This window comes from Corvus kubaryi, unplaced genomic scaffold, assembly GCF_017639235.1.
Source record: "Corvus kubaryi isolate FWS band 111438036 unplaced genomic scaffold, C.kubaryi_AGA036_p1.0 37396, whole genome shotgun sequence".
In the NCBI taxonomy this organism is placed as follows: domain Eukaryota; kingdom Metazoa; phylum Chordata; class Aves; order Passeriformes; family Corvidae; genus Corvus; species Corvus kubaryi.
Window position 1 is genome coordinate 8878630 of NW_024581135.1, and position 23993 is coordinate 8902622.

At 40.7% G+C, this 23993-nt stretch overlaps 1 protein-coding gene across 5 annotated transcripts; it reads left to right on the forward strand.

Moving 5' to 3' along the window:
• The first annotated feature begins 570 nt into the window (after positions 1 to 570).
• Positions 571 to 22921, forward strand: CFAP221 (cilia and flagella associated protein 221). 5 transcript variants are annotated; one of them, XM_042041685.1, is made up of 25 exons: positions 571 to 983; positions 2499 to 2680; positions 3115 to 3215; positions 4213 to 4299; positions 4405 to 4500; positions 5386 to 5486; positions 7588 to 7691; positions 8595 to 8754; positions 9184 to 9304; positions 9391 to 9502; positions 9716 to 9824; positions 10587 to 10674; positions 11784 to 11873; positions 12740 to 12835; positions 14033 to 14123; positions 16040 to 16167; positions 16616 to 16696; positions 17128 to 17235; positions 17353 to 17508; positions 18974 to 19132; positions 19522 to 19616; positions 20139 to 20228; positions 20440 to 20559; positions 21823 to 21852; positions 22459 to 22921. In XM_042041685.1, exons 2-25 carry the CDS (start codon positions 2545 to 2547, stop codon positions 22580 to 22582), a joined length of 2583 nt encoding a protein of 860 aa, XP_041897619.1. In that variant the 5' UTR covers positions 571 to 983; positions 2499 to 2544; the 3' UTR covers positions 22583 to 22921. The 5 variants fall into 5 exon arrangements, with proteins under 5 accessions (XP_041897619.1, XP_041897620.1, XP_041897621.1 ...); XM_042041686.1 differs by having other exon boundaries at positions 571 to 810; XM_042041687.1 differs by lacking the exon at positions 21823 to 21852 and having other exon boundaries at positions 573 to 983.
• Positions 22922 to 23993: the final 1072 nt, after the last annotated feature.

Below are 23993 nucleotides of genomic sequence, written 5' to 3' on the forward strand. Positions count from 1 at the left end.
AGGGGAAAAAAAAAAAAGAAAAAAAAAAGAAAAAAAAAAGAAAAAAAAAAGGAAGAAAATTTTGCCTCCCCTTCTCCCCTGTACCCATTTAGGTTAAAAAGCCCTCATAATTTATGGGTGGTATGAAAAATACACTGAAGAAAGGTTTTCAGGATTACTTTCCAAGGGATGGCTCTTTAATGCTGAAAGCGAGAACATATAGGAAGCGGGGGTGGGAAGGGTGGGGGGGGGAAGAAGGTTTTGGGTTTTTTTTTAAACTGTAATAAAACATTCAAAATATGTTTTAAACCAAGTTTTTAAAGGGAAAGAAGTGCCTTTGCTCTGTCTGCGACCACACTGGGAATCCTGAAAACGACCCTTACTAGGGGGGAGAAAAAAAAAAAAAAAAAAAAAGAGAAGTTGTTTTTCCTGGTTTTTGTACTTTCGCCATGAGAGGAGCTGGAGTGCCGCTGTGGGGACCCCGCCCAGCCGCGACTGGTGCGGCCCAGCGCGGCTGCCTCGTTGCCGAGCGACCGCCGCGCGGCCGCCGTGAGGGCCGGGCCGGGCCGGGCCGCGGGGCTCCGGGAGCGCTGGGAGGGAGAACCGGGCTCTGCCGGGGCTCCGGGAGCGCTGGGAGGGAGAACCGGGCTCTGCCGGGGCTCCGGGAGCGCTGGGAGGGGGAACCGGGCTCTGCCGGGGCTCCGGGAGCGCTGAGAGGGGGAACCGGGCTTTGCCGGGGCTCCGGGCTCTGCCGGGGCTCCGGGAGCGCTGAGAAGGGGAACCGAGCTCTGCCGGGGCTCCGGGAGGGCTGGGCGGCTGTGGCAGCAGGAGGTACGTGCTGTGTGTACAGCGATGCCTTTTCCAGCCTCACGCAGTTGTAATGGCTTTGCACCGCATCCTTTGGTGGGGTGAGGAGTGCGAGGAGCTCCGAGGCACGAGAAGGGATTAGAAAGCCCGAGCGCTGACAAGGAGAAGGGCGATAGCCGGGTCTGAGGGCGTTTGGGGTGAGTTTTGCCATGGGCTCTCAGGATTTCACAGCTCTGTTGGCTTCACACACACACGCACACACAAAAAGTCGATAGACACAGCTGTCCTGGAAAATTTAAGAATATCAGGTGTTCAGACATTCCAGGACCTTAAGGATTTGTTCTGTATTAGCCCTTTGAGCAACACGCAGTGTTATTGAAGTTGGTGAGCCGTGATGGCATCATCACTGTAAATTATGGAAAAGGTTACACCAGGAATCCTTTGAGGAGACTTTTGTCTGCCTACACCTTTTCCAACCTTGCGTTCCCGATGCGGAATGCTGACCAGGCGAAGGAGGGTGGCAGTGGTACAAATTAAAGTTGAAGAACACAAGTGGAAAAAATGTAAGCCTTATCCTTATGTTTAGAAATTTTTTGGCAGTGTTTTTGTCTGAGTGTGGTTGGTCTTGCTACCTCAGAAGAAATTTACTGCAGTGCACAATAATGCAGCTCCTTTTACAGGTTTTCTGTTGTGAGTGGAAAATTTGTGCTTGGAGTTATTGAGTGGAAAATACTATGAAGGCCAGGGTCCTGGTGGCACATTATTTTGAGCTTCTTGCTTATTTATTATTTAATACTGCACAGAGCCATAAGTCAAACCAGCATTTTATGAGCTTGAAGCACCTCTCAAGTTGTGCCTGAAAGATCGAAAGCAGACTGGAAAACCAGACAAATACCAGAGATGAGACCATAAAATGTAATGGGGGAGGTGGAGTAATGCAGCTTTGAAACTGTTGAGTGGTGCCTGCTTGAGGACTGAAAATCCCAGCATGGCTTTTGAATTCAGTACTTGTTCCAAAAGTATCGTGTCTTTTTCTCCATGCAGTTCTCCAGTTCGTACAAGAGTCAAGGGCTCTGTGTGCTATATTTACAAAGATAATTTCTGGTGGATGGATCATGTCTGGTGTCTTTATTATGTAAAATTTGCACTCGTCATTAGAGAAGTTTATGTTCTGATAACTGCATACTTAACACAGGATCTGTAATGCCCGTGGCTTTCAGCGTTTGCAGTTATCTTCACTGAACTAATAACCCAGATGGTGCTATCCAAACAAAAGATTCAAATGCCAGTTTTCTTATCCCTCATATTAATATTTAAAAATTAAAAATTAATCTGCAAGTTAACAACTCAAACACCCAGGAGACATTGGAAGAACATCTCTGCAGAAATTAGTTCAGATGGTGGAATTGACAGAACCTCCTCTTTTCCTCTCTGCTGGGGGATAAGGAAGAGAGAGGTGTTTTACACAGACCTGAAAGGCAGATGTCCCCAACAAGCCTTAGAACAGATGCCCAAAGTGCTAGGCCTTGCAGTGGGAGCCAGGTTTCCTGGAATCATTCTCTCCTTGTACTTAGCACACACACAGAGTAATCTACTTCAGCAGGGAAAAAGTAGCTCCCTCTCCTAAATGTTTCAAGGCAGTTTTAGGCAGCAGATGTTTCCAGTGCAAGAGAAGACATTTTGATCATTATGTTGTTTTTGTTTGACCCCAGGCACTGAGGAATTTTAGTGCTATTGAGATCCTGTTTCTGTCCTAACATGGATCTGGTTCCATCGGCCTCCACAGACATTACTGTCTCTAGGGGGTCCTTGAAGAAAGTACCCAGTGTCCTGAGCCACCTCGTGGAGGAACCTGAAAAAAGACAAGCTGTCCCCCATCACCTGCTGGAATCAAGTAAGTTCCTGCTCTCTGACTGTTCCCAGCCTCGTGGCAATTCTGGGAGACACTTGGCTGTTATTTGTTTTGCAATTGACTGAGAAAACTCCCATCCTGTTGCTTAAATTGCAACTTCCTGCGAGCCCAAATAATGGGAGGGGTAGTCAGGAAGTAAATAGTGGCTGTGCTGATCCTGGCTGACCCTAAAGTTTTGGGGTGGCTTGTTGAAGCCATGATGCCAAGAGATGAACTAGTGGCAGGATCATGGATCTGCTGGGGTAGTGGATGCTGCCATGACTTTCCATTTATAAACTCATGCCCACTTAAAAGGAGAAATAATATCTTTTTCTTTCAGTAATACATCAGTATAGCATAACTAGACTACATCAATGTAAGTACCACTCATCATGTGTGTTTCTGGTCTCTTTTTCTCTCTATTTTTTGATATATAGAGATTTATTCAGAACTTCAGAGGAGCAGGTTTGTACAGGCTGAGCCTGCTGTGTTACACTATGGAGGGTATGAAGTTGGAAAACATCACCAACAGATGCTGGTAAGTTTTGGAGTGGGGATCCCCTTGGGGCTCATAAAAGGACAGCAGAATCTGAGTCGACTGCTTGTGGTCATGAGGCCTTTGCTCTGTGGAGCGCTCTAAAAAGCAGCACTTAAATTCAGTGGCCCTGCGGTTACAAAAGAGACGAGTACCAGGCTGTGAGCATCACCCTCCTTTATACTCCCTGTTTCCCATGTCTGCATCAGTGTTAGTGATATGTGGTTTGCACATCATGAGTGAAGGATTTGGGCTTTAACTCCACAGGAGACTTGTTTTTTCAAAATGTCCTTGGACTGTCACTGTGTCTGCAGACATGTTCACTGGTGGGAAAGTTTTGAAAGCACCTCTGGTCTTTTGCCAAGAACAATTTATTCTGAGAAAGGAAATTGTATGCATAGGTTTGATTATCTTTCCTTGTGAATGGTTTGGGTATTTCCTTTTCTACTCTCTGCTCTGCCTTTGTCTGCCTTTTTTATTCATGTTTTAAGTGTGTTGAGACAGAGGTTGGGTGGTTATGGTGGCCTAGGTTCTCCAAATATAATGAAAGTAAACAAATGCAGGAGGCTTTTATAGGCTTGGCTGAACTGCCACCATCCTAAGGTTTGTTGCTAGAAAACCAAGACAGAACCACAGAGTATTATACAATTCCTGTTGTTTCAGATGTTCCTAGAAGTGGTCAATAAATTGTTTCATTATTTGTTCCTTTTGCACGTAAGAAAAACAGCACCAGAATTTGATTCAATAGTAGCATCTTTCTAGCAAGACTAACTTATTCCTTGGTTAAGAATTGTGACTTGTTTCCAAAGAATAAAGACATGGGATATACGTTTTGCATAATTTTCTTTTGAATTCAGAGCATATTTAGTATTATTTCTACTAAAGTAAAATTGATTATGTCTTTGCTATGGAAGGTTTTACAAAAAGTACCGTTGGCATTCTTAATTGACCTCTTATATTGTAAAGTGTTTTGTGGTCTTTGTGTTCTTTTGTTCTGCAGAAGCTGATAAATATTTCTACCAATGCACTAAACCTTCACATAATACCACCCCAGACAATGTATTTTCAGATAAAATACAGCAAAACAGTAAGTGTCAGAAAATCTTCACGCTGCTCTTTGCATGCAGCACAGGTTTTGTGTCATATAAGCAGCTCTTACACACCTTTTATCTTGTTTTGGGTCATTTTCCAGCACCGGCTTGTCCCTGGTTTGTCCCTTGTGGTTACTGTTGATTTTTGTCCTGATGAGTGGCGATACTACTATGACTGCATTCGAATTCACTGTGAGGTGGGGATTCATTGCAAAGTATAGCTAGAGTTGTAATGGGATGAGGAGTCGGATGAAACAACTATTAGAGCATGATGATAATGATAAAAATCTTTTAGAGACACATGGATTTATTCCCAGTAAGTCTTGACTGGAGTATTTAACTTTAAACATTAAAATTTTTTCTCTGTAAACATCCCAGAGCTGTAGGTAAGGTTATATAACTTATTCTGCTATTCTTTGCCAGTAGATCAGTCTTTGTGCCACACTGATGTAATTTCTTAGCTGAGCAGGCTCAGAGGAGCTCTAGAGATTTGCATAAAGTATGGAAAGACTGATACTGAAAGCAGGTAGAATAGTAACATTCTGAGGTACAACACAGTGATAATCCTGAAGATGTTCTATGCCCAAAGTCTTACTGGCCAAATACTAGAGAAACTTTTTACTTCCATAACAGACTGAGAAAGTTGGGACTGTTGAGCCTGGGGAAGAGAAAGTTGCATGGAGACCTCATAGCAACCTTCAAGTATCTGAAAGGGGCTACAGGGAAGCTGGAGAAGGACAGTTCATGAGGAATGTAGTGATAGGACAAGGGGTAATGGGTACAAATTGAAATACAGGAAATTTAGGTTAGATATTAGAAAGAAGTTCTTTGCTGTGAAGGTGGTGAGACACTGGAACAGCTGCCTAGGGGAAACTGTGGGTGCCCCAACCCTGGCAGTGTTCAAGGCCAGGTTGGATAAGGCCTTGGTCAGCCTGGTCTAGTGGGAGTGTCCCTGCCCATGGCAGTGGGAATTGGGACTGGATGATCTTTAAGGTCCCTTCCAAGCCTTAACATTCTATGATTCTATGACTTACTAATTGTAAGAGATAAATATTTGCACCTGTTTGTTTGTTTGTTTGCAGGGAGATGATACCTTAGTTGTTCCCATGCATGCTTACCCTGCTATGAATATTGTAGAATTTCCATCATTTATAAATCTGTCTGATGTATCAGTTGGTCAGAGGTGAGTTAAGGACAGACATTTGTCCACATTTTGTGAGACATGCTCAAAAACTGAAAAATCTCATTTTTCTCTATTTGTACAACTTGATGTCTTGAAAGCCTTAAGAAACTCAGCTACCATCTGGACTGAAAAATAATTCTGTATATAAACTGTTTCAGGTGCCATTCACCATAAAGTAAATGCTGTGCAGGCTAAACATATGTAGAGATGGAGCTGGGTTTTTTTGCTTCTTGTATTTAAAAGTATTTAATGACTTAGACTTCATTTTACTCTGTCTATTGCATGGCTGTAACGCTGACTGTTCTCATGAAGTAATCAGTAATAGTTGTTAATAGGAACTGGGAAGAGGAAAAGGAGAAGGCAGGTTCTGTTTATTAGGGTCTAGTTCTGCAGTATATTGGCTATATTAGTTAAAATTATGGTGATTTTTATGAGTGTAAAGATTTGAGTGAATTCTAGGAAGTGAAAGTCTTAGCAGGTGGTTTCATCATAGTCTGTGAGTTGAAAGTAACTCATGAATTTTACTGAAGCACGGAAATATAAATAGGCAAAGCACATATAAGAAACATGCAAAATTCTGCAGTAGAAATGAGTCCAGCATTGCAGAGTAACATTTGTGTCTTTTTGTTTGTTTGTTTTTCTAATCCCCTTTAGTCTGTTAAACTTCAGTGAATTGTAACATTGCAGCTTTCTCACAGGACTGAACATAACTCCTGACTTTCTGGGGGCCTCTAGGCATGATGTGATTCTGGTATTTGCTTCCTGTTAGTACTGAAGTATACAGAACTTTCATATTCTCAGAATACAGAGAAGATATTAGAAAGAGAACAAAATATAATTTTAAATAATGAGAATTTTTTTCAACACAGCAGGGATGCTCGAAGATACTCCTGAGGAAATTTGGAAGAATTCCTGAAGAGAAAACTTGTGGTTTCAAACCTTAATTTTTACCAGTATTTTTCAGCATTAAACTACTAAAAACTTTCTAAAAGAGGAAAGCTCTCTGAGATAGTTGGTACTTTACAGAACCCAGTGGAATCTGGGCTCAGTCCATAGCCCATGAAGTTAATGGAAAAACTGCCTTTTACTTCCATAAATGTAGGATAAAATCTGTATTTTACCACCCACCATTCCCCTTAGGTACAGAAGGTCCATCAGGCAACAGGTGGCATATTTGGCTTGTTTTTGAGGCACTTTGGCTACTGTTCAAGCTGCACTATACCCTAAAACAAATTGCCTGCCCAGTCTGCCATTGCATCTTCTTTGTGAACAGGCCATAGTAAGGCAGAGATAAAAGAGCTTGGCTATTATTGCTTATTTCTTTAGGCATTTTAAAATGTGCTTTCCAGAGGAACACTGTGTGTAGCATGCATTCTTTGCTGATCAGCAGGGTAGGATTTCAGTCAGACAGTTGATAAAATCCAGAAATAAGCCTGTGTAAATGGATCTTGATGTGCAGGGTGATGAATGGTGGTGCACCAAAGCTTTTGTGTTTCAGTTTGGTCTGTGAAAACAGTTGCATACAAAGGCAACACAGGTTGAAAAGATGTATACTAATAGTCCTCACACAACGTGCATGAGAAATAAAGGGCTATTACGAAAATTAGGCCCAGCATCGTAATTTCTACAGTGGTTGAAGTCCAGTCATTCTGTGTTGGAGTTTTCAATACTTTCTTTTCTCATCATCTTTCACAAGGAGGGCCATGGGCAAAGGCTGATTTCTGGTTCTGTACTCATTGCTCCAGTTTGCATTGTTTGTACTTGCTAGATATTACAGTCTGTAAGAATTTGAGGATGGACATAAATAACTTCCAAAAAGCAGATTTTTAAAATTTTTCTGTAATCAAATTCTGTATGGGTAGGAGAAAGTAATGTCCAGCATTCAAATCAAGATTCAGCTCTTATTTCCTGGGGGAATGAAAGATCTGAAATATTTTGCTATTTTGGAACAGTGAGGAATTATGATTTTCACATTAATAAGTAACCCACCCCTCTGAATGCAGGTAATTTAGTGCATGGTGTGTATAATACAATTTCCCAACTTGTAATTGATGAACAACTGTAGTTTGATTAATTTAATTCTTCTTTTATCTCTTTTCAGTAAGGAGTATGTTATCCCGTTGCAGTGCAGCTGTCCCATAGATTTTGAATTCCACATTGATATTATTCAGCCTCACAGAGCCTTCACTGTCCAGCCAACATTTGGTAGACTGACTTCTTTAAAATTCTAAATGTTAAATCTGTATGTATGAAGTGTAGTTACTTGTGACAGTCTATTCAGTGCTGTACAGAAAAAACCTTTGCCTCTGGTAAAGTTTTTGCAGGTAAATGCAGCCAGTCATTTGCAGCCTCATGGCAAATAGCCAACTTGGCTGTAAGTTCCTTTAGGCAATGTCCAGCTATGACAAAATGCGAGCTCTGCCAAAATATGGGATGTTCCAAAGAGTCTGTGTGGGCTTTGTCTTCCCAGAAGAGTATCTCTGAAAAAAAGGGTTATCCCAGTAAAACTTAAGTCAGAAATTTTGGTAGCCTGAAAATATGGCTGAAGGCCATCTTTAAAGCACTAAAAAGTTTCAGCTCCTACTTAAAGCCATTGTGCTCAGAGTAATCATAGAGTCATTTAGGTTGGGAATGTTTAGGGATATGAATGGTGGTTAAAGTGGTTAAGAAAATAATGGAAGAGGTAGTAAGGAAATAAGGTCAAGCAGAGACAGGTAATGCATCAAATCCGTATGAGTCCCCTAGCTTGGAAAAGCACAGAGGAATATGTTTATAATGCTTTGTCCATGAAAGCAGAAAGTGCCAAAGACTTAAGTCTAGCAGATGCAAGTGAAGAATTTCTACATATAAACAGGCAGTCATTTTCACAGCAGTATGAAATATTATAGGTCTACAGTCAAACCTCTCAGCTATTGTAAAATATCTTCTATTATCTGGCAATGGACATAGTTTTTGAAAGATGCTTTGAGACCTGAAATATTTTCCATGCCTCCTGCCATCCTCTCAAACATTAAGTTGTTTAAAAAAAAGTAGCCCAGAATCAATTCCAGCATACTTAAGTGGGCTCATGTTATATGGACTCTTACTGTTTTTCTCCTCTAATCACAGGAATCATTCCAGGCAATGGAAAAGTCAAAGTAACTGTGAAGTATTCCCCATTTGAGTATGGAACAGCACAAATGGCCATGCAGTTACGGATTTTAGAGTTTCACTCAAAACCCTATGTGTGTGTGTTCACAGGAACATCAACACCACATCTGGCTCTGATGTATGTGTGGCTGACTGGTCTTTGAGTATTTTTGCCCAGTTCTAAAAAATACTCATGTAATAGGATTTTATACCATTTTCCTATGATCATTTTAAGCATTGGTATCTTTGGAGACTTACAGTGCACTGATGTAATTCTACTTTTGATACATATACCTGCTTTTTTACACTCTTTGCTCAGAACATCCTTAATCTATATGAAGTGAAACAAGCAAAATAAATATAATGAGAAGTTACATATCCTTAAAGAAGTATTGAGCATCCTCAGCTTCTATCATTCCTACTCATTATTATTCTTATTGCTGAGGCCTTGCAAGGTGCAGGGGGTTTTGAGCCTTTTGGGCTGTACTTAATTTTTTTGGGAAAAAATTGGACTTATTGCCATTTAGAGAGTACTTATGAAAGCAATATGTGTCCTTCTGACATCTAGAAAAGAACATTTTGATGAACAACAATGTCATCCAGAGAAAAAAGCTGTGTCTGGAAAATCCATAGTGTGGAGAAGAGACCGGTTCAGCCAACTACAGTCAAAGCCTATTCCAAAACTAAAGGTGTGAAAAGATAATAATTACAAGTACTTTTCTGGGCAGGAAATCTTCCATGTTTTTATTTCTTCCTATTAATTTATATCTTATAGGAAATTGAATACCAGAACCTCAGATTCCCCACCGACTTGTCAAATCCATATGCTGTAGCTACTGTTTTGATTCAGGAACCAGGCAAATTGAAGATAAAGGACATAAAAGAAGGTAATTAAGCAGCATAAACTTGGTCTTAGCATTATTTGTAGGTCTGATGAGGAACTTGGCTCCAGAATTGCTGAGGTGATGTAACTGTTGTTTCTGTGAGAAATCTCACCTTAGCTTTATGTATTAATGGGTACAGTTATCTTAATGGAGGGATTTCACAATTAAAAACCCAATCTAGACTGAGGTGTATATGGCTTTCTGATGTTCCTGCAGCCCTGTCCCAAGGCAAAGAAGGGATAAAAACCAGGCAGATGAAGGACACTATATTTCAATTGAAAGTCAAACAAAATGTTCAGGAAGAGGAAGCAAATCATCTAAAGCGGTAATTATTAGTTAACCATGTCAGTTAACCATGTTAATTAACCATGTTAACAAGACTGGGATTTGCTTAACCAAGGCCTCTATGAATGATGTATGAAATATCCGCTAGTGCAGAACGGTGCCATTTCGTGTCCCAATAGGTTTGTTTTAAGCCTAAGTTACTGTTGTTTTATTTAATTTTTTTTCTCTCCTGCTAAGAGCAGACTCAGTAGTAATCCATAGTAGTACCCAATGAGGTCTTTGATTGCCTTATGGTTCCATTCAAAAAGAAACCTGCTCAAAATCTTGTTTGCCTAACCTTGTTCTCAGACATCTCATCTTGTGCCCCTTAAGGGCAAAAGAAGATTTTGTCATGGTTGTCAATATATTCAGGTTAAAATGAATAATGAAGTGAGAGCAGAATTACACTTGAAAGCATTCAAAAAATATGTAGATGTAGTGCTGATATGTCCCACTGATAGATGTGGACATAGTTTAGTGGAGTGTTAGGCAGTGTTAGGTTAATGGCTGGACTTAATGATTTTAGACATTTGTCCAACCTTACTTATTTTATGATTCTGTTGTACATCAAATGGTGCAAAGCAGAACGTAGTTGGGTCTGTAAGCACATCATGGTTTTATTTGAAATCCACAGATCATCTCATGCACTGAATGTCATGGACACCTAGGCACCTCAGGAAGAGGAGAGTAAGTCTGTTAGCCTTTGAATAAAGCAAACTGTGCATTAAGTAAAGCATTTTTCTTGTCTCCACTGCAAATGCAGGCAAGTTCATAAGGGAAGTGATCCAATCTCTGTGGAGTTTAAAAAAGAGATTATTGAAAGCCGACAAAGGGAAGAAGAGCAATACAAGGTTAATCTTTGATGTTTTTTCTGTAAATTTGAAATCAAACTTATACTTTCAGATTATGCAGTGCACTAGTGAATTGTATCAAGCTCTCTACATGTTCAGTTTTTCTTTGTTAATCAATGCAAACCTGTGCTAGTTGTGCTTTTTACTGCAGTCATATCTTTATTGTGCCTGGGCATCACTGTTTCAGGGATGGTTTTATTTTTAAGGTAGACAGAGAGAAGGGTAAGGTATTACCAGAAATATAACAATATTTGCCCAACCTAGCAGATTTGCACCCAGCCACCCAGTCTCATCAGAATGCCACATTCCAGCATAATCCTGTCAGCACCAAGACCACATCCAAACCTCTGTTTGTGTCGTACCTCTGAGGAGCTGCTGTTCTGAATGGCTCACATTCAAAGAGCTAGATCCAGTCAGTACTCCCACACAGAGCCGTGGGGAGATAGTATCAGGTTGTACTTCTGCATCTTCACCCTCTCTCTCTTTGGTTTCTTCCAGTCACTACAGACTGCAGGTCCTCTTCCACAGAGGTGATAACAGCAATAAGCACTGCTTGGTGGCAGGAAATATCTTTCTTTGTGTGGCACAGCCCTCAGGGACAGGTGGAGCCTGTCCCTCTTATCCTGCCTCCTGTCTATTCAAGTAGCTTCTGACATCCCACTGACTTCCAACTGGTTGTGGGAGTGAAATTATTTATACATAGGATAAAGGCTTGATTTATACACTGAATTAGGCAATATAAAACATTATATTTAATACTAAAAAGGAAATTAGTAAAAAAGGGATCTAAATTGTGAGATTGGTGTATCACTGAATTAGATGTATGTTAACTTTGTTTAGAAGCATCTATTTTCTTACCTGCTGATTCTGGCTATGCAAGGAAAACCATGTTGCATTAGGACAGAGATTTGATTGAAACTCAGATCTGAAAATACTTTTTTTTACTTGGTTTGACTTGCTTAAGGGTTGCAATAATCCCTCCCTAGAAGAGAATGAAGTCTGTGTTTTGTGAAGCACCTCCATAATGTTACATTGTGAGTTTCACTAATTGTAATGGAGGAAAGAATTCCCTGGGTGCTTTGTGCTAATGTGCTTCTTCTTCAAATTAGATCCAAAGAGGAGAACCTGTCATAGAACAGGAGTTCCAAAGGGATGAAATAGAAGTCTCCTTTAGACGTGTTACCCGGCATGTTGAGCAGGTTTGTTCATATGTTTTTATAGCCTGCTATGTGCATGCTCTATTATCACCTCCCAAGCTAACAAACAGCCATAGATGTTTGACATTGAATACTTTTCCTCCTGATATTCCTACTTCTGTATCAGTGCCTTACTTCCCATTTTACTTTTAGCTAGGGCAAGCACTATGCTACATGCACAACTCATCTTCTAATGTTCTGATCTAGTATGAGAGTCAAGTGGAGATCTGCAGGCCTAACCTGAGACTTATATTGCTTGTTTCTGAAAGATCTCTCAGGGGAAGCTTTGTCATGCCTCATTGTAAGGTTAAGCATATCACAAAGTTTGCAGCCTCTGCCTGCAGGTTAGATTGACAGGAACCTTTCTGGTACTTAGATTTTTTTTGCCCTTCTCTGGGGCATCTTTCACCCTTCCTTGGGTATGTGCTATTATTGGAGAAAGGTTTTGCTGAGCACCTGGTTTGAGTCCTTACAGCTATTCCAACTTCATGTCTGTGCAAGATGAAGTATGCATTTGGTAGAGCCCCTGTCCATTCTGTCTGCTGTCCAACTGCCCGTAGAGTGCACTTAAGTTGTAGTCTGTGTTGGTCATTTGTGTGGATGCAGACCATGCCATCTTATCTCTGCATTCCCCATACTACATCTGCTAGTACTTGGTGATTACCTCCCATTAAGCCCTGCAGTGAAGACTTCTGGTTAAATGCCAATGCTGCAAATATTTTCACTGGACTTAATTTCAGTATTTAGAAGTAACATATGGATTCAAGCCAAGGAATGGCTTGGGATGGAGAAAAGTTCTCCCTTATCTAGTTGTAAAAAGGGTTGTCCTTTTTCTTTTCTGTTTCCTTTCTTAAAAATGCATCATGCAGCAACCAAGTGCCCATCCCACATTCGACTTGCTCCGTAATGACCCTTGGGACAGCAGAAAGAGGATGCTCAGGAAATTCCAACAAGCAGCATACAAGGTAAAGCAAACAACGAGAGTACAGTGTGATGGCATGACACCTGGGAAACAGCACAAAAGAATGTGCAAGCAGCACATAAGGAGTGTTCACAGCCTGCTAGGGATTTGGTAGTTTGGTAAATATGCCCCTACCTCACCGGGAAATAAGGATCTGGAGTAAGTTTTGTATTCAGCTGGTCTTTCATATTGGAATTGATACTAAACAAATGCAGATAAATTCAGATTTTTTTTTAAACTAAAGAATACTTTTGTACAAAAAAGAAGATTTGAAAATGCATATAAAATATTGCACCAGTACAAGAAAGACTTTAATAAACTGGAGTGAGTTTATTTAAGTGAGTAGAGCCACCAAGGGCTTAGAGCACTCACTCTGTAAGGAGACACTTAATCTGGAGAGGGAAAGTAGAGGGAGAGGGCAGCACCTTCACACTCCTCTGACGTTACTGATGATGGAGGATCTTTGCAATGGTACATGATGGAAACATGGGAAACAACAGGTATAAATTTAAATAAGGGAGGTATAGACCTGGAAGAAAAAGACTAATCAGTAAAATCACTTATTTCTTTTGGTTTAAATATTATCTTGCATGTCCACTGCTCTTTCCCCAATAAATCTTAATGTAGTAAGCAAGATGGAAATGTCCTGTTCTTCTAGTGTCCAGTTTGGATGTTCTTCAATCTATTCACAATATTGAGATCTTGAAATTAAATGCTCTTTTCTGTATTGCACAAATAAGGAAGTAACTAAATGGCCCCATGTGGTATTAAAACCTTGTATTCTTCATTATTACCCTGTGGGGTTTGGGCAAAACACAGTGCAGGTTGCTGTTTACTCTCCTCATTCTCAGAGCCACAAATATTCATATGGCCCTGGTTAACTGACTGTTCACCCTCTGTTTAATCTGTATATGCCAGTAAACACAGCTGAAGGATTAGGACCTAGCCAAAAAGTCTGATTAATGTGTAAGACTAAATTAAGGTTTTAACTGTATTTATTGTGTAATGTCATTATAGTATTGAGATCCTTTCTACATCTTTCCTTCTCATTTTCTCCTGAACAGAAAACTATATTAAAAATTCTTAAATAGAGATTTCTGAGTGAGCTCTGGAGAATAAATACAGATGTAACACATACACTGTATTTCTATGGCTGTAAATCTTAGGGTGTTCAACCTAAATTTAAAAATCATTCTCTCAGATTTTGGTTCAGATTCGTCTAAATCGTTTATTGCTTCTGTTCCGTGGACTGACCAGGGAGGCTGGAGGTCTGGAGGAGGGCTCTGTGTCTGGTAAGTATTAGAAGAACAAGTTGGTATTTTGGCCATGGGCTATGATAGTTCAGGTTCTGCTGCAGTGTCAGGTTCATTACATATTAAAGACAGAGTCCTTATAAAGGAGTCTTCCAGAAAAAATAGAAGTGTGACAAGGTAGAATTATAGAGTGATTTGGATTGAACGGCCTTTAAAAGGCCATCCAGTCCAACCTCCCTGCAATGAGCAGAGACCTAGATCTTCACCTAGATCAGGTTGCTCAGAGCCTTGTCCAACCTGTCCTTGAATGTTTTCAGGAATGGGGCATTCCCTACCTCCTTGGGCAACTTGTTCCAGTGTTTTACCATCCTTGTTGCAAAAAAATTTCTTCTTTACATCTACTCTGAAACTACCTTCTTTTAGTTCAAAACCATTACCCCGTGTCCTATGGCAACAGGCCCTGCTAAAAGGTGGAAATGGCTGTAGTCAAAATACATCTGTTTTTCATACACAGTATTTACCAGATTTTAAAAATTCGTATTCTTAGGAGCCATGCAGCTTATCTACATAATAACAGGGCAGAAGCTGTGGATTCATCATTGGAACTGTTCAAGGCAAGGTTGGATGGGACTTTGGGCAACCTGATGTAGTGATGGATATCCCTGCCCCTGGCAGAAGGGTTGGACTAGGTGGTCTTTAAAGGTCCCTTCTAACCCAGCCGTTCTGTGATTGTACATATAGGCCTGAGGAACAATGAAAGGGCAGATGGGACTGCATGAGAAACAGGGAGATGAACAGATCAGGGGGAGCCCAAGAGGTGAGAGACACAGGATGAGAAGAGCTTATTGCAGGGGGGATGGAAGGGGGAAAGACACCTGAATGTGGTGAAGTCTGAACTCAGTGAAATGATACAGTAGGAACCATGAGACACATTGCCAGGTTGCCAGTACTGGGTTGAGTTTTTGTCCTCATTGTTTTCTCATAGAAGTGCTTTTAATCAATCACTTTTTTATCACACTGAAATGAAAGTGCTGGTCTGGAAAAGTGACTTGTTATTTAAGATCATAGAAGAAAACTGGCTTTGGATGGGAGTCACAGTTGGATATATGGGAGACAGAGAAGAATTTGGATCTCTTATTTCCCAGTCCCTTGTAGACACACAGTTTGACAGCTCCTGAGACACACTTGTCGGTGGTTGAATCCTGGACCCAGACCGCCAGGGAATCTGAATCGTTTATTCGAAGGAATGAGCTGGTTTTGTACTCTTTTCTAAGGCACAGTATTTCCTTGTATGGCAATCTTCACTATGTGACCTATCCCGTGCTGCCACTCAGCAACACTTTCTCAATGTCCTTTTGTGGGGTGCTCGCTGCTGTTCACTCCTCTGTCAGCTCCCGGCAGGCTCCTCTCCGTAGGGCTCTGCCGTGTGACACCTCCTCCCCCCAGGCTCCGGTGGAGACGAGCCTCTGTGTGCTGCCATGTGCTCCTTTGTGCTGCCGTGTGCCTCTGCAGGCAGGTGTAACAGCTCACAACCCAGTTCTACCTTACAATTCCCCATAACACTGTTCCATCTCCGGCCTTCAGATAGGTACTTTTAATTCCCAGGATGCAGAAGATGCAGGAATGCTACAAATAGAAGGTGTAATGACATTAAGTGTAAGAAAGGCCTCTGACTTCTTTCAGCCTTGATGAGAACTGTGCTGGATGGAGTGGGTTGTAATGTCTTTTTAGGAAAGGGGAAATTAAATCTGTCTGCTATTCAAGGTGTTGTGCTCATGTCTTGTAGATGAGACATTTAAAGTCTTTAGGAAGTATTAACTTACTTTTTATATTAAAATTACTAGACATCCCGGTTTAGGAAAATGTTAAATATGTTTTGTGACTTGATTCCATTTCTGAAACAGTACATTAAGATATATTACAAAATCTTAATATTTGCTTTCCAATCATGACAGAAAGAAGGAGTTTCAGCAAACCAGAAAAGAGTGAAGAACATAAGGGCTTTTCTTCCAGCATATCTGAAGATCGTATATTGCCTTTTGAATTCCCCTTTTACGGTTCACATGAACTACACAGTTATTTGGTAGGTATAGTAACTAAAATGTTAGTCAGCAGTCTAGATAGAATTTTGTTGAAGACATTGGCTCCAGGGTTGGTAGTCCCTTTATTAAAATTTCACAATGTGGCTGGTGTTCTGGGGTTCTGACAAATTAATTCAGGACTTCAGATTTACTGAGGGTTCTGTTTAAAACAGTAAAAAAATCTTTTCATTCTCCTAATTGTATCCGAAAATTGTGAGCAATACATTAATGTTCAGAGCTGATTAACATGCATTCTTCAGAAAAAAAGAAAGAAAGAAAAAAACTGAAATGCCAAAGTCTAAGAAGGAACAGCAGAAATATCAAGCTATGTAAAATAAATATTTGCATAATTATTTCCGTATGTTTTCAATTAGCTGTACTCATGGATTGCTGCCAATACAAAACAAAATGCCATCCATATTACTGGTTTTAAATACTGTTCTGTTTCAGGCACCTGATGCTCTTGGCCTAGTTCCTATTGAATCTGTAGACATGAAAGTCAGACACATTCTTCCTTTTTACGACTTGAAGGTGAGTCAGTACAGCTCCCTCATGTTTCTCTTACCTGTCCAGTTAAGCGTTTTCAGCCTGATTCAGTGGCCTCTGTGCAGCCCAGTAAAAATGTTACCTTAATGAGGCTGTATGATTAGCATGCTTTTATTAAAACCAAATCTCACCAGTTCCTATAAGTAACCAGCTTACAGCCAGCAGTAGTCCCCTCTCTCCGGACAGAGATGAATCACCTCAGCTGGAATTATTGTACCTCAAACATCAAAGTCCTAGTGAAGTATGGCTTCTCAGAGTTTTGGTTTTCTACTGTGTTCTGCAGTAGTGTTCCAAGTGTCTTTTACCATGGAGATGTGATGTGTCCATGATAAAGCCAAACATTCCATTCCATTTATGAGTTAACAGAAAGTGATTATTGTCATTTCCTGCTGCACATCTTTTTTCTTTGAATTTAGGTTCCTCAGCATTGCAACATTATGAAGTATCAGCCATTTTGTACACACTATGCAGCTACAAGTTACAAACCTGTAAAACTTTCTCGACCACTGAGGCAGGGAGCCCAGGTAACAAAGTCACTCCTAATGCTACATTTCTACAATTATTTGATTAATTTTACCTCAGCATTTTGTACTGAAAGATTTACTACACTCTGAAAACCTTTGATGTCTGTGTTTTTCAAGGATGAATTGATTCAAGTAGTTCCTGCTCCTGAGAAGCAGCTCTCTCAGAGGACAGATTTTCACAAAAAAGCAGCAGAAGGGGATATCAGCCTCTTAAACTTGGTTCCTCCCCAAGCTTTAGTCCACCCAACAGAGAGCAACCCACTTCGCATTTTTGTAAGTACGAGTTGACTTCCATGAAGAACCTAAGGAAGGAGCAGAAGTGTGCTTGTTTCATCAGAAGCCTGATGTGGAATTTATGGGCAGTTTTCTTACTCAGATTGGTTATAAAACTATCCAGAGTGAGAGTAATCCTTCATGGTGCAAGTTCTGGTGGATAGGAGTCACAGAGCTCAATCCCACTGAGAGGGGCACCATTTCAGATTAGGGTGTATTTTTATCAGTTTAGGGGAGGGATGATAAGACAAAATTCCAGTGAAAGCAGAGAACTGGAGACCCTTTCAGTATGACACTCCACAAATGATCAGCGATCACAGGATTTCTGGGAACACAGTGGAACCCCTCCCTGCTTCTCCATTTGTTTCCCTATTTGGATGTTAGAGGAAAAGCCATGATCCTGGCATCTCAGTCCTTCTGTAACCTCACACTCTTGCCCAGGTCAGTAGGACAGATGCAGTCTTTCCCTGCTGTTCCGCTGGGGGACTACAGTTCTGCCTAATCCTTGGGTGAACAGAGAAAAGTGAAGTCAAACTCTGCTCGCATTGCATCCTGCTGCCTTACAGTTTCTAAGAGTTCTCAGAGCATCCCAAACCACATTTCCAAGTTATTAGGCCCAGAGATTCAAGAAATCACCACCACTTGCATGGGAGGGTTTTCTGTTACTGTTGTCATGTAGACTGTGCTACTTGGCACCAGCTGCAAGAGATAATTCCCACACAGTGCAGCACAGCCCAGAGGTCCCCGAGGTGCCTCTGATCAGGCAGAGACAGCTGTAGGGCTCAGAGCAGTGCTGTGCATGGGCACAGGCAGATCTCCCAGCCAGCATGGCACTGGGCCTGGCTTGGGTGGCTCTGGCTCCCAGCACTTCTTAGCTACAAGGGGCCAGAGCCCACTGTGCTAGTCTGGTGATCTTGGCATAATATCTGTGATGTAGACTTGTCACCCCTGCACGCAGCCAGGACTCCAGTGGACTTGCTGATGAGATCCTCTGTGCACCTCTTTCATCCCTCTGTCATATCAGTGTAAAAGCCAGGCACAGCTTGATCCACACTACCCAGCTTTGGGTTTTATCCAGAAACAGATGCTAGTGCAGGGAAATTGATGGCAAAATGTTCACTAGCTTCCACCACAGCGAGCCCAGCTTCCTTTCTTGGATTCTGAACTGTTCAGAGAATCAGCAATGGATTTCAGAGTAATTAGGCAATAGTTTTTTCTTCCAGACTTGGAGACAACAGCTAAATTGCTGTATTTTAGACAGTAGGGATCACATATAAATCAGACGAGATTGTAGGATGAGGGGAAGAGACAGAAAATGAAGGATCACACCAAACAGAACAGTCACAGTGAGACAAAGCTGTTCATCTGGGGAGACTACCTTAATTGTAAGAACTGAATTTTCACTAATTTTATTTGTTACGATGCTCAGAACAATTTATTAAAATTATCTCTTCATTGTTTTTAGAACCCCACTCCAGGATTAGTTCCATTTTTACTTCCTTTGGCCTATTGTGAATCAAATATTGAATATCATCTTTGTCCTCATCCAAAATATACCCTTACCAAGGAATGCCCCAAAGGATCCAGTATTCCAGTCACACAAAAGAAATTTCTGGATCACAAGGTATGGCCTTTTGGGTTTGTTGTATGAGTACCTGCCTTGGGTATGTTCTTGCTGAGAACTTGCTCTAAGGAATCAAAATGAAAGGTGGAGTCATTCTAGATAGAAGGTATTTTCAAATATAAATTATGCCTGCACCTAAATAGTCAGTACACGGGTCAGAATAACTAGTTCTACTTAGGCTTTATCCACGTCTCTTATTTATGCCTGAGTGGTTTTTTGCTCTTTCCATATGTTCAGTGTTGTATTTTCACTTCCTTATAGTGATGGAAGGATCTGAAATATTCAGCTCCCCGAATTCAATTCTCAGACGAGATGCTCTGTCCTGCAAACCTCTCTCCCCACTGCATTATGTATTAGAGGTCTGATTGTTGTAGCACTTGTCATTTCAGGAAGTGATTTGTGGAGTAATGGAATGGAGAAAATTCTCACCGTTGGAATATTCCACTTTTTCTAACATTCCCACATTGACAAATACAATACCTAGGTAAGAATTTGAATATACAATGCCTCTACCCTGCACTAGTTTCAGCTGCCTGTAACTATATTGATCCGTCACTAGTCCCACACATGAAAGTGGCCCTATAGGTGGAATTAATTGCTGCTCAGAAATCCAAAACCAGCAGAAAAAACTCCTACTGGACTCCTAGAAGGGTAGATTAAGAGCAGTATCATTAGAAGAAACGGCTAGCCCAAGGAAGGAGAATTCCAGTCTGGGCTTTCAATAACATCTCTTGTGAAAGCTTGTTGACTCAGTCCTAGAAGACCCCAGGAGGCGCAAACTCTGTCTGTCTGTAAAACCTTTAACTTACAGACACTTGCACCCAGTGGTAGCCAACATCTCTCAGGCTCACATTCCCTCATATCACAGCAGTTTCTGGTGCACCCAGATTTTCTGCGAATATTTAAAAGTACATCATCTTCATTGTAACTGCAACTGCTGTGGAGCTTCAAAATACAAAAATACCATTAGTATTAATACATTGAACTGGTACCATTTCCATCACAGGGATCCTTACAGTTTAGATATGCTTCCAAGAGATGTACCACCAGTGCTGTCTGACTTACCTGAGAGAGACAAGGAGAACATAATTGACCAGTAAGTTTCTCCTCTATTCTGTATATGGTGTGATTGACTGTGTCTAAACCAGTCCCAGGATGTATGGATGTGTCAAAACCTGTCCCAAGAGATCCTCAAAGGCAAAAGCACAAAGTCCCTCTTACATAAAACATACTTTTGTTATTGTTGGCTAAAAAAAATACTTTCAAAAGGACAAAAACAAGCTGTTCATCATCTTACTAATTTTTAGTGAGACAGACGAAGCTGAGTTCAACATGATTCTTACTTCAGAGATGGTGAGAGCTGAATTTCCACAGATTGGGGAGGCACTCTCAGAAGAAGATGAAGAAGAATCAGCAAAAAAAGCAAGGTAGGTATAATTTGAAATTAGGAGAGAGGAATGGAAAGGAATCTGAAGTCAGCATTGTTGTGATAAGAAGCAATGAAGAGTCCTCAGGCAGGTGCAAAAGGGAGCTCATTTATTGCAAAAACCAGGCCTTTTTAAGCAATTAGGCTTTTATCAGCTGCATACTTTTAAAATACAACAAACATAATTTAACCAACTACCATAAACCACGACGTAAACACATGATGGTTATGTAACTTGTTTTCTACAGTTACGTAACTTGTTTTCCACCTCTCTTCCAGCTGAGTCATTACCCAGAATCCTTTTCTACTTAGCCAAAGTAACAGGACTAGGCCATGATTTTACAAAGGCAACAAGGCCTTCATTTTATAGGGTTTTACCTATGCACAACAAAGCATCCCTTTCAGAATTGCATAGAAAGTCATACTGAGATCCTCTAGGGGCTCTATCACAAGTGGGATGCAGATCTAGTACTTTGAGCAAATTTGCACTGCAAATTCAGTCTCTGCATTTTACTTCAGAAAGCAGCTGTGAACATGACACATTGGCTTTGGTTATATCAGTATGATCTAACACTTGGGGCAGTTGCTTGCTTTCTCAAGAGACATTCAACATTCTTGGACCAGTGACTTTTGCTTTTCAGTGACCTTTTTGGTTAGGTGTTTATTAAAGCTTGCAGAGGAAAGGGCCCTTAGAATTTCCCCCTGGCATGGTGCTTTTTTCTCCGGCTTTTCCTGGGAGTGTTTCACATTTGCTCTGTCGAGCTTCACCCTCCCCGAGCACACATTGCAGCCGGCAGTGTGGGTGATGAGTGACTGCAGAGCAGCACAGGTGAAAGTCCTGAGTTCTAACCTTCTGTTTTCACAGTCCTTGTGGGACTTGGAGCAAGTGAATTCATTTCTGTCCAACAGTTGTCCTCTCTTTAAAGTGGTCATGATGTGGCTTAGATACCAGGATGTGCAAGATAACCTGAAACTTTCAGAGCTGTCAAGAGATTTGAATGTCTGCTTTACTTTTAGAGGGGAATAATTTGATTTGCATTGAAATCCCATTCAGCCTTTAAACTTTAAAACAGTATTGTGAGGTCTCTGACAAAACACTGATTGCTGTCTTGTGAATACTACAGCACTGATTGAAAAGAATTTGCTGTAAAAATGTAGATGTGTCACACTCAGTGCTGTTTTTTACATTTTATGACACTGCTTGTCAGAACATGGGGATTTGGGTCAGCTTGTGTAACTAAAGAGTGACCTTCCTCCTCCACAGCAATACAGTGCGGGATGGTGCCTTTCTTGGGTGAGTGGTTTTATAACCATAAGTGTCTTTCTTTTTTAAATCTTAGATATCTGTTTCAGAAAAAAAAGGAAAATAGTTTTCAACGTTAGACAACTCTGGGTATTGATATTTACTTGTTGAAATCTTCCCTATTATTTTGGGTTTGTAAAAACAGAAGCAAAAATTTATTAGCAAACACTGAAGTCCCAATCCTTTATGTTGTCACTGAAAGGTTCTTTGTTGTTGTTGAGGGGGTGGTATTTCACTAGATGACAGAGAACGTACTGCTCCTCTACAGAAGTTTCAGCGTTTTTAAGGCAAACCAGGTTTTCATGTGGTTACTCTTGTTCTGGCAATCACATCCTGTGTTCCTACAGGGATAAAATGTAAAACTCGGTCAGTCTGTGTTTACCTGTGTCAGATGGTTAACTTTCCTAACTGGCCAAGCCAACAGTTAAGTGTTCTTTCTGCAGTTTCACTACTTTTCCAGTTCTGCATAAGTAATGGAATACCCTCTGTGTTCATTATGAAAAAAGAAATCATGAGTGCCTCTTTGGATTTTGTCAGCATTCCCAAGTAGTTTCCCTGTTTATTATAAATACAAATGATGCTTTAAATTTCTTGCAGAGACACATGCAATGGTCCAGGTGGACATTTTCGACCCCAAAACAATGAGCTTGGAGAGAAAGTTCGAAAACATCTGGAGACATTGAAGCTGAAAGCACTTAATAAAAGCCTTATTCTGGGATAAGAGTAATTTTACAAAGTCCATGGCCTGGCCCTGCTTATCCTGTTAGTGTACGAGGCCTTCTCTGTCCCAGCTGCATTTACTTTTGTTCACTGAGGTCAGCAACTTCTTACGCAATAAGAAGAGAACCACCAGTAATGCCGCCTACCAGTAATGCCGGCTCTGTCAAGGACTCTCACTGTGCCCACTACCCGAAACACAATAATTACTCCAGTCAGAAACCTCAGCCTTGCACCTGCTTATTTTGTTGTGGTGTGAAGGACCAGAAAACCTCAGTACTACCATGTAATTGGTAATTAATTTACAGCCCACTGTTGTCAAATAAAATGTGAAAAGACCTTATGACCGAATTCTTCTGATTTTGGTTTTTTTAGTTACGACCTGTCCTTGAATTTTTGCAGGTAAGTTGCTAAATCTCAGACTTGACGATAAACCATATATTTGATATTTTTAAGGAAAAGGAAGACTTGAACACCATTACTGTCCACAAAGACAACGTCCAAACAAGTCTCATTAGCTGTTCAGGGATTCAATTCAGTGCACGGATCTTGGCAAAAGGGTGCATGGGTTGAGTGAATGAACTGCAGATCCTCATGAGAAATCTGTAATGGTCAGGGTGTATTCCCTAGGAAAGGAGATTTCTCAGCATATCATCTTGCAGCTGAGGTGTCTTCTAGTTTCTTATCGGACTTCAGACAAAATTAGTTTTATTCATAGTGAGTTGATTGCTCATTTTAAAGAGTGCTCCAGGCTGTTTGTGCTGAAAAGCACAAATCTTCTGTACTCAGAAGCATGGAAATCACAGCAATACACACTACATTCCTAGGATCCATACTTCTTTCCAGGCATACTTAAAACCCCTAAGAAAAGAAGTTTATTTCAGAGAGTGATCAGTGTAGAAAAGCTGTAAAAAGCCCAGGGAGATAGAAAATGGGAAAGTAGGGTGAAAAAGCTGCAGAATAGCCTGTATTATACTAGCTACAAGCTATCTCTGCTCCCTTCAAAGAAATAAAAAGCTGTTAAGTTTCTGCTAAATGTCTAATTGACAAGGGATTGTTCAGAATGCAGGTCTGGATATCTGCTGATTTCTCTGACTACAAACAACTGCTTGAATTTGTACACATTGCTTTTTTTCTTCTGCAAGTCCTGAGGGAAGCAGTTGATCTTTTAAGAGATAAGCTAAGAGTTTAGCATGTTTCTTAACATGACCATGACAAAAACGTTTTTACAGTTTACACTGAAAGCATTCACAGTTCATAATGCACAGTTTAGGTAAATCAAGCATAGATAATTCTTTGGAACTGTTACCTATCAGCTAAATGTCTAGTCTAGTAATGATGGAAAAAGTGTCCAGGAATAACAGTGATTAAACGAAGTTAATCTCTTTTTCGTACATCAGTATCACCTTCCCTCC